This window comes from Hyposmocoma kahamanoa, unplaced genomic scaffold (genome assembly GCF_003589595.1).
Source record: "Hyposmocoma kahamanoa isolate Upper Pololo Valley unplaced genomic scaffold, ASM358959v1 65, whole genome shotgun sequence".
Classification (NCBI taxonomy): Eukaryota; Metazoa; Arthropoda; class Insecta; order Lepidoptera; family Cosmopterigidae; genus Hyposmocoma; species Hyposmocoma kahamanoa.
Window position 1 is genome coordinate 5,516,764 of NW_020653853.1, and position 11,506 is coordinate 5,528,269.

Here is an 11,506-nt window from a genome sequence, read left to right on the forward strand (position 1 = left end):
TTGAACAACCAACAATATTCAATCTAATGGTCGTATTCCAGAACTCTACTCAAGTCAGGACTTGAGCAGACTTGAGTATGATTTCAAGCACTGGAAATACGACCCTAATGGCAAGGACTTGCTAATATGGACTGGAATGGACTTGAGTATGATTTTCAGTGCTCACTGCAATACTCAAGTCCAGACTTGAGTATTGAGTAGAGTTCTAGAATACGACCCTAAGAATCCTTCGTTTGCTCTGATATCAATATAAGCATTCGCGTCAAACAACAACCTTGAAGCCTTGCATACAAATAACTATTGTTCCATGAAGTTTTACAGAACACATTAAATTTGCCAAAAATAAACTTTTAAGTTTTTGTTTAAGCTTTTTTAAGTTTAAGCCAACGTTTCGGGTTCTTTGCAGATTGTAAAAATAACTTAGCTATTTTTTGTTATTGTCACATAGGCGACATAGGTAACCGACAACGTACATTTATAATTATGTTTGTAAAAGGTACAGCGGGGATCATTTTAAATATAAATAGCTTTTTGAAATCTTTTTGAGGTATCCTTAAGACACATATAAAATCATTCTCACACTCTCAATTCCTTATGTGTATAAAGTGACATACAATAAATTTTATTATAAAACTTAAACGTGTATAGACTTAGTACGCACTGTACTGTGACAGTACACTGAAAACAATTGCTCTGAGCTTGTTCTATATCCAAAAAGGTCAGCAGGATATTAAACTAAGTAAGCAAAAATTAGTATACTTTTAAATAGATTAGATAAATATGTTATACTACACATTGCCTTAGGTTCTCTACACAGTGGGAGGAAATTTTGAAATTTGTGAACCGTATCTACAAGTTTATCGATTTGTCTGTTACATTTTGAAAGGTAAAAATGAATAGAGATATTTATATGATTTTTTTGTATGATAAAATAAGTGCGCATTTGACCTCCAACTCACGTGATGGAAAGTGATGATGAGGTCAACGATGGAGCATGCGCACCTAAATAATGCCTATTCACTCTCGCCTTGAAAAGGCCCAAGTTCCAGTGTTTAGGGAATATGTCTGCAGGTAACGTATTCCACCCCATATACGTACAATAATTATAACTTCTTTATAAAAATTATCGACCTCAAAATTTCGTGAAATGGGACCAATACGTGTGCATGGGGGATTATGGGATCGGTTCACAAATACCTACCGGAGTAATTGCGTAACATACCTACGCAAAAAAGTACAGTGGAATTCCTCCTTTTTTGAAGTCGGTTAAAAAGCAGTAAGTAGTTAGTGTTAAATATTATGTCATGTTGGCGTAATTTGCAATAACATCATTGTAACTTTTTATAAAAGTAACCGACCTCAAAAGTTCGTAGAATTACCTTTATTTGCCAACTTTTATTGGAATCGGTTACCGGAAAGTGCGCGAAACCGGATTCGTTCCCTAGTTTGCCACATTTAGAAGTGGAATATTTTCTTTTATATATTACGAATATTAAATGGGACAAATACTGAGGTACCCTATTCGCAACAAAAAAAAAGAATCATTAAAATCTGTTCATAGTAATCGCTTAACATACACAAAAAAATACAGTCGAATTGATTACCTCCTCCTTTTTTGAAGTCGGTTAATAATAATACTGACAGCCTTCGTGGTAGATTGGCTTGCGCACCGGTTTTCATAGTGCCGCCATCTCTGAGAAGTCGAGTTGGATCGAGTGCCAACGTAGAGATAAAGACTTCAATATTGTTTTGGATCTGGATGTTTGTGGGTACCGTCGTTTTTTCCGATTTCTATAGCGCAAGTGCTTTAGCTACTCACTTTGGAATCAGAGCAATGTATGGGTATTTATTGGTACCCTGCTTCTGGGGCAGTGAGGTATAAAGGGCAAGGAGATACTTTTACTATAGTTTACCAGCCCTAATCTTGTTTACAAAAGCTAGAGTAATTTAAGTATCACTTTAGTAAGATACCAACGTGTTAAATTATTCCAAATAGAAACGTTGGTATCTTACTCCTGCTTTTTTCAGACTCACGGTGGCTTTCTATTAAAATGTATGTAATAATTAATAAATAACATAAGATAGTACCCGACGAATCTACGCATCAATTTGATATCGTTTACTCTAGAATCTCTATGAAGAGCTACTTGTAGTTACGAGTTGGATGCCACGAGAACCAGAAAATTGTGTCCAGTTTACGTGACATAGAAAACAACTAGAGTAATCTAAGTATCACTTTACTAAGATGCCAACGTGTTAAATTATTTCAAATATAAATAATTTAAAACGTTGGTATCTTACTAAAGTGACATAGAAAACAGCTAGAGCAATTTAAGTGTATTAGTAAGATATACCAACTTTTCAGTAAGATACCAACGTTTCTATTTGAAATAATTTGACACGTTGGTATCTTACTAATGTGATACTTAGATTACTATAGCTGTTTTCTATGTCACGTGAACTGGTCACAATTTTCTCGTTCTCGTGGCATCCAACTCATAACTACAAGTAGCTCTTGATAGAGATTCCAGAGTAAACGATATCAAATTGATGCGTAGGTATGTACGTCGGGTAATATCATTATCTTTTATGTTATTTATTAATTTATAACTACCGTGAGTCTGAATAAAGGAGGAGGATTTCAATTCGACTGTATTTTTTTGTGTGTATGTTACGCGGTTACTCTGGCGTTTGAGAACCGGTCTTATGATTCTTTTTAGTTGGAAAGAGGGCACCTCAAATATTCCACCTCTATGGATGGCAAACTAGTGGATGTATCCTTTCCGGCAACCGATTTCAATAAAATTTGGCAAATAGGTAGCTGTAATGCCACGAACTTTTCAGGTCGGTTTTTGTATATTCAGAAATATAGCGTCGGTTTGTTTGAAAAAACAAATATACGTGATTTAAATCCGGAAAAATAATTTCATTTCCAATGTTGTAAATATTTGCAACAACAACAATGCTTTAGGCTAAATTTAATTTGATTAAAGATGAAAATATAATTTGTAGAGCCTTTTTTACCTATAAAGTAAAGGTAATCCTGTTTTTGTGCCTTATTACAGTACCCATCAATGGCGGTTACGAGGCTTACGAATTTAGCCGATGAATGGTTTGTTTGTACAGAAATGTTTTTAAAATAAATACTAACAAATTTTTATAACATCGCCAGATCTATCAATTAAAACATATCTATTTATTAAATATTAACGTATAGTTTAGAATAATTGAGCCACTAATGATGAAGTTTTTGGGAATCCAGACGCAGAGCTATTTATTTTGAAATTATGACTTTTTAATTGATAGCAGTTACCTGCGTAAGATTAGTAATGGGTACTTTGTGGTTTTACAAAACAAATGCCGTTTGATAATAAATTTGAAGACATTAGTTTTTATATATGCCTTAATATGTACTTATGTCCTCGTTTGAAGAAAGCAATATATTTAAACAGTAAGTATCATAATATCGGAGTGCACGAAAGGAGCCCGCAGTACTTACCATTAGAGATGTGAAAAACTATTTATTTTTTTAAACGTTAAAACGTTGTGCTTTTTTAAAAGCTTTTCACTTAGGCTCGTATTCCAGAACTCTACTCAATGCTCAAGTCAGGGGGGCTACTCTCGATCTCCGTCCGACATCCGTCCGAAACATTTACTGTCAAATAAGTAATATTTGACAAAATTAAACGATAAATATCCAGTATGAAGCTTCATTCGCATCACGCTTCTTTTCATTTGGTCAAGTATTGCATATTTGGCAGTAATTGTTTCGGACGGATGTCGGACGGAGATCGAGAGTAGACCCCCAGGACTTGAGTATGATTTAAAGCACTAGAAATCATACTGAAGTCCTTGCCATTAGGGTCATACTCAAGTCCTGACTTGAACATTAAGTAGAGTTCTTGAATACGACTCTTACGCTTTTTAGTTTGAATCTTACAAAATCGTTTAGGAAAACGATTGCGCATAGACTTTTAAGTTAAAAAAACCATGCAACGTTGTGTTACTACTCTAGATATAGGAAAAAAGGGGAGATATGTAATGACGCTATGTAAGATCGGGTACCGATGTCGCCACTTTTTAGCTTGTGTGCTATTCAAACTTTACGCTCTATTATCTACTACCATAGCTTAAATATTTTGATTGGGTAGGGCTTAAAACTTGAAAACGACGTAACACAATTTTAAAATTTAACAAAATTAAACTTACAGTCAATTGAGCAAGAGTTATATTACAATATTTCAGTATTTTTTCATCCTAGTTCAGCCATTCACCATCAGGTGGCGTTTCAGTAAAAATTCTACTAATATACAGTAGCTAACTGTTACACGTTAGATGGCACGGAAACTCATTTCTCGTTACACTAAGAACTCACTGAGCGGTTTCCACCCGCGTCTGTAGAATGTAATAGTTAAGTATGTAAAATTAGTAGCACATTTCACGGCGCGTTTTACGCCTGTAGTGGTGACGGTTGCTCGCGGTTGGCGGGGTACTAGTAGAACCGCGCAGGACGCAATCACCTGCGCGCTTGGCGGTCGTCGTCGCCCGCGCACTATGGCGGTCGGTTCAGGCGCAATGTGGTGCAGGCGCAATGATTACCCTAGATATAATGGTATTACCTAATAACGAAAAGCAAAAGTAGACCGCTAAAGGTTTTAAGTTGTGTAAGTTTATTTGTAAACACGAATTTTAATTTTATTTATAAAATTATTATTCACATTGACTAATTAATTTGTTTAGGAAACATACCCACGATGGCACGCATTATAATGTTTGACCGATACGATAGAAAGAAGTAGCATAATAGTCGTGATTTATGTACAATTTATGTGTTGTTATTTCATAAATTCATCAATTTATTCTAGGATATGAATATTAAAATACACGTATAAAATATTAAAATACTTTTTTGATTATTCTTCTAGACTTGTCTGTATATTTTTTCTGTTTGCACAATATCATTATCTACTAGAAATATTCACATATCGTAATTGCCTATTTTTGAAATTTAAATTAGGTGGCTATTTCTTATCTTCCTTGTGGATACTTATTATCACATCCGGCAACGAAGCACAACGGTCCTAGAACCAATTTACTTCGGTGTTAATTTTTTAAAATGGTCTTCATCCTCACGATTCTTGATGTAATTAAAAAATAACGAGCGAGCTTTTTTTTACTCAAATAATTCGCGATGTTATCGATAGTTTTGTTGGCCTCATAGATGCATGTGCTATTAAAGACATAATTATGAAGATGATCTAAGCACGTGATTTATCTGGACAGCTTCAAAATGTATAAGTTCAAGAGCACGTCAAGTTTAACAGCGCGTTATCCACAGTGAGGCGTCAGACGCCGACCACACTGCTATCCGGGCGCACTAATGCGAGTGTCGCTAGGCGTCGTACTCGAAAAACAGGACGCGACGCGACGCTTCAATTATGCGCTAGTGTGAGTTGAGCCTTAGAGCTTATGCACACGGCGTAACGCACGTTTACGGCGCCGTAGAGGCTCAAAAAGCAGATTGTTGTGTTTGTATTGATAAAAACGCGCACAATGAGCAATGCATGCAAAATAAACACCCAGAACCGTATAGTAATAATTTTGTACAGTTACTATGTGATTTCTCTTAAACCTATTTTAGTACATCGTATGTCGACACGTTGTTCGTGCTTTTATATTTTTTGAGTTGTTTCATTTTCAAAACTAAAATTATTATATTACTATAAACTATCTAACTATCTCTTATCAAAATGCGCGATACGTACGTGCGACTACAGCGCGTCTACGTCGCGTATACGCGCAGATGATACCCGTTCACGGCGCCATTGAATTTGTGAACGTGTGTAAAAGTTTACTTATTGCGACTGCATCGCATTTGAGTCGCGTTAACGCGCGTCATCTGCGCGTCGTCGGCGCGTACAAAATACGCCGTGTGCATAGGCCCTTAAGCATCACTGCCACTCTGACTTAACAAACCAAATCACAATAATCCAAAGCCAGTTTCTTACTTTTTTACACTGGCAATAATAGCTGCCAAACGTCGTAAAGGATGACGTGACATGTTGAGATTGTTTCCATTGACTAAATGATAACCAGTGATGTATCTGAGCTTCTATTGATGGAAAAGTAATTCCAATATAATCTTGACCAATCACGAGGAAGTTTTACGACATTTACCATATGTAGGTTAGAAAGAAACATCGAAATCATTTTGTGCGGTAGTTGAAAGAGCTGTGAAGTATTTTCGTGATTTAATTTAATTATTAGTGTTAATGAAGTGATTTAATTATTTACACACCTTAGAAAGGTCAACAGGTAATTGATTTTAATTTCTTTATACTTTTATATATCGTATTAATATTGGAATATGTCGTACGAAAATTCGCTATTTTTACCTCGTATAATAAAGAAAAAATATATTTAGAAAGCCTTGAATTAAGTTATATTCGAGTAAGCGACATACAAAAAGTACGACCGACATTATTCGCTGTTAAAGCGATTTTAAGTTTTAATATTACACGCTATTTTTCCTGTTTTATTGTAATTTTCGTAGCCTTCTTGAGTTAATTACCTAAGTTATGACACTGGCAAGCATTTAACTGAAAATTGTGATAAGAAGCTACATCTATGCAACCTTGAAATAGTTATGTCAGGGATAAGATTTTGTTTAATTCAAATATAGTGTATGGTCTATGGTCTTATTGTTTCGAGTGGATCTTATTTATTACGCCAATTGCTATTTTACTCGTGTGTTAACGACCTAGCATAGAGTACAATTAAAGTGTCATTGAATTTATTGTCCAACACTTTATTCTATTGTGGAAATATGTTGTACTTCCTTATCTGTTGAGATCAAATTGTCTTAGATAACTATTGTGTATTTTGGGTTTTACAGTACAACATTAAAAATAGTGAAATTAATGTCTGTACACAATGTACACCATCGCCTTAGAGTGAATACCTCATTATGTGATATAATGTGTAGTTTTCAGGAGAGGTATAAAACACACAGTGATCAACATTTTAAGGGAAGTGTGTTTTTAAATGTGGTATAACTGTTTGTTTTTATACTTATATCAATAGCGATCAGTTTACTTGACAGGATATATTCCTGAAGAAAGATGATTATTACTAGAAAAATACTAAATGAACTAGAATTTCTCTAAATCCCCAGTAATGAACACCAAAAGTCCACCAACAGTGAACACCCAGTAACTGACACTTATTGATATCAATAGTGTTACTGATAGAAAATTTTTCTTATTAGAAATAAAATTTAAAAAGAGAAGTTGAAAAGTGGTGCTCGGTCACTGGCACCACAACCTTATCTAAAAATACAAACAGAGGTTTTCACTGTTAGGCAAGAATATTAGTAATTTCCTTGTCAACCGGATTTGAAGTGATAAAACTTTTAGAAGAATTTTATTATAAGGGTATGATAAAAAATGGGTTCCAATATAAAACACTGAACTAATTGAACATTTGGTGTGATCACTTTTTAAAATAAATTATCAATAGCCAAACTTACATGAATTTACTTCCAGTTCCCCAATGCGTCTGCTATTCCTCTCATTGGCGCTGCTAGCGTGTGCAGGGTTAGTGCGAGGATATGAAGACCAAATGCTGGAAGATGACGACTTTGCAGAGTTCGAGCAGTTTGATGCTGATGATGAGCAGCCAGCTGCTGGATTTAAGAATGGTATGAGATAGATGGGTATATGTAACCCAGACACTGGGATCACTGAATATAATATATACATATATTTTTGCAATCTGCTTTGCAGTTTGTGTGACTGTGTTGTTTATTACGTTTTGCTTCATACTCGTATTTTTCCGTTTAGTCAATTATATAATAGATATTGTTACCTGAAAACTTAATGTCTGTTTTTCTTTTGTCAATTTGAAAACATTTGTCTTAATTTCAGATTTTTTGGACACAGAAAAGGATGTCCCACCACAAAAGCCTAAGACTAAAGAATTTGAATCACCCAGGGAACAAGAGGATGAAATCATTGTAGAGGTTTGTTACACAGATTTTTATAAAACTTTTATTAATGCAACAGGTGTGCACTATTGTGTGATTTATGCTACTATAGTGCAACTTTTTAGTACCTGTACAGGTTCAAGTGCATGTCGAGCTGATACTTTTCAGATTTAAATGCTATGAACTGCCAGAAGCCTAAAATGTCCAGCTTAATGCGCTCTTGACCGTGTGTGAAGATAACACTTGGGTGTCTGCATATTTATGGTAATAATAATATTTGTTTTACAGGATGAGGATAATGAGTTTGAGCATTTCCATGATCCGGAAGAGTTTGAAGGCTATGAAGACAGCGTACCTCGCACGCCAGAGCAGCCAAAGATCACTATTTCTAAAGTAATTATTGTATTTGTTTAAAGTTATTGAGCTTCAGTGTGTGTGTGATGATGTTTTACAACCATGATATTTTTTTGTGAAAGTACTTCACAACTTTGTTATTATTATTGATACAAATACTGAATTCATAGGAAACGTGTTTTTTGATGTAAGCAATTATCTACATAGTCCTCTGTATAACTTTCTCAGGTTCCTATAATGATCCGTCCACGTTGGGACGCCTACTGGCTAGAAGGCATCTTGTGTTGTGCACTGGCAGCATACGCGCTGGCATACGCAGTGGGCCGTGCCAAGAACACCTCCATTGCACAGAACTTCCTGAAGTTGCACAAGCCATTGCTCGATGACAACTTCACGTTAGTAGGTGAGAATACTTTATATAGTACGCTAGTATGGTCTCTAGCAAAGCTATACCCACATAGAGAGTCAACACCCTTACCAAAATAGAATCAGCTAAAGTCAAGCATGTCATAGAAAACTACTGTAGAATAAAACAGAAGTCATTTTATCTATCAGTTTTGTTCGTGATTATAGCCCCTATGTATTGGCGCCATCGAGTATATAACCAGAAATAGAGACGAAATGTCATTTAATTTGTTTGAAACCTATTCTGCCAAATCAATAGGATGACAACTACGCTCCAATTGGAAACAATTAACGGGTGTCGTCAATGACGGCCTCAGCGGCGCATCGGTTTGCACTGTGGGCTTAGAATGTGGAGGTCCCGGGTTCGATTCCCGAAAGGATCAACTCGGAAAATGAACATTTTAAATTGGTTCTGGTCTGGATGTAGGATAGTGCCCCAGGGTGAATCCCGCTACTCTGGTACTCACAGTATAGGGGATTCTCTAGTTTGAGACCAGGTTTAAGTAGCTGTAGAGCTCCATGTGAAAGAGTTTGTCCAGGGAAGTACTGTCACTTTATCTATTTCAGCCGCCAAGCAGTAACGCGAGTTCTGGTTTAGAAGGGTATTAGGTGCTGGTGATAGTGCAGTGCCTTTAAAAAGCTTTGAATGACACTGCAACTGTGATGAATAGGCGTGTCGCTTACCACTAGGCGCACGATTTGTTTGTCCCGTCATGTGGTATTATAAACAAAATATATTTGAAGTACTACTAACTTTTCAATTTACTCATGGTCGTCATTCCTCGAATTATTCAATTAATTAACTGATTGTTAATTAATTTATTTAAGGTTTTAATTGATCTAAGATTTTACGTATTGTAATTATAATTATAATTGTAATTATAAAATATATAGTGCAATTGACTACTTAATTTAACATCAAACAAATGAGAATTAATAACAATAATAACAAAAAACACTAATAAGAATGCAATAATGCATTTGGTTACTTGGCACTACAATTGACCATCACTTAACTGTCTATGGTTGTGTCAATGACCTGTTTGTTTAACTTTTCAACATTTCGGATTGAAACTGCCTATACTTTTATATTTTTGTAATACAGTAAGGGCTTTGATTTATTAAATAAACGACAATGTACCATGTTGTGATGTATATTTTAAGTTTTCCTCTAAATTGTAGCCTGTCTTTTTTGAAGACCGAGTAAAATGACAGTTCATTGCACAAAAGTGTTGTTAGCTTGCGAGCAGCTAGTGATTGCAGTCAATAAATATTCTATCGACTATCTGCTGAATATCGAATAAATATTGGTCACGATTATGGAATAACTAGCCAAACTGTTTCATTTGAATCATCCTCGATCCATTATTCATCCAACTACTGAGCAAGTTCATTTAAATTGTCAATTTTTGTAAGTTTATACATACATACACCGTATTTAGGACTATGTTATGGAAAGATATAAAGAGGAGACACATTTCAAAGTTTTTAATTTTAATTCAATATGGATAATCCAATCCGGCTATTCTTATTAAAATGTATATGAATAAAAATTGATCTCAATACTAATAGGCCAACTGTCAAAATAAGAATAACGAAGGCAATAATGTAATTAGTAATCATTAGAACGTCGTAACATTCACAATTTAGTCATTGTTGGCAACATTTTATCTACTTTTACAATCTATCGATAAAACTATCGACAACAACTACATAATTATTTAAAATTTTATGAAAAGTGGCAACCCTACAAATGTCATTTTACTCCGTGTTAAAAAAAAGACTATATGTATTTATATGGCAATCCAAATAAGTAAGCTATTAACGTTGTTGCTGGTATTCTTGTAGGTGAGACGGGGGTGGACGTGGTGTGCGCGCCCGGAGACCAGCGCGGCTGGCGGCGCGAGGCCGAGCACTGCTTTACCATGTGGTGTTCGGGCCGCGTCTGCTGTGAAGGCATGCTCCTTACACTCAAACTAATCAAGGTATTCACGTCACACAGTACATAATGCTCTAAATCACATCAGAGAAATCATTTTAAGAGTAAACATGACGGCTGGTTTATACCATACTATTATTTTGAGTAGCAGTAGAGTTTGTCCAGGGAAGTACTGCCACTTTGCCTATTTCTGCCGCCAAGCAGTAATGTGAACATTACTGCGTTTCGGTTATGAAGGGCAGGGGCAGGGGCTGGTGAAATTACAGGCACATGGGATTTGTCAACTTATGTCTCAGGGTAACAGTATTTCAACACTTATTGAGTCTCAGGGTAACAGTATCTTCCAGTATTTGAACGCGAGCCTAGATTTTAGGTGGTAGGTTTATATGTATGATTAAATAAGAACAGGTGGAGAAAATTTGATATTAATTATGTTTATGGTAATAGTGAATAATAAAGTAATATTTAATAAAAAAAAATTATATTGTTACATTAAAATAATTTGTAAAAAGTTATATAGCGCAAACTGGAATGTTTCTTTGAAAAATTAAAAAAATAAGATATTTAATGAATGACTTTTGTAACTATAGTGAAAAATAAGGTGGTTTGCATTTATATTTGACATAACTATAGTCGTCACAAAATAATAGATCATATTTGACAGCTAAACCAGTCGATAGTATGTAACGTTGAATGCAATCAACGAAACAGTAAATAAGCAATTAATAACTTATTGGGTTTTAAAAAAATACATAAATTTTATTGAAGGTCTATACATTATGAAAGAAACATATTTCAAGTATTATTTTCGCAGGAATTCCAAA

At 35.0% G+C, this 11,506-nt stretch overlaps 1 protein-coding gene across 1 annotated transcript in view; it reads left to right on the forward strand.

Annotated features, from left to right (window-relative positions):
- The first annotated feature begins 7,547 nt into the window (after positions 1 to 7,547).
- LOC113231356 (coiled-coil domain-containing protein 47) overlaps positions 7,548 to 11,506 on the forward strand; it is a 17,854-nt gene continuing 13,895 nt past the window's right edge. Inside the window, exons 1-5 of the mRNA XM_026465646.1 lie at positions 7,548 to 7,699; positions 7,926 to 8,020; positions 8,273 to 8,377; positions 8,567 to 8,741; positions 10,592 to 10,728. Coding sequence (XP_026321431.1) covers positions 7,552 to 7,699; positions 7,926 to 8,020; positions 8,273 to 8,377; positions 8,567 to 8,741; positions 10,592 to 10,728 — 660 coding nt within the window. The 5' untranslated portion in view covers positions 7,548 to 7,551. The remainder of the gene's footprint in view (positions 7,700 to 7,925; positions 8,021 to 8,272; positions 8,378 to 8,566; positions 8,742 to 10,591; positions 10,729 to 11,506) is intronic.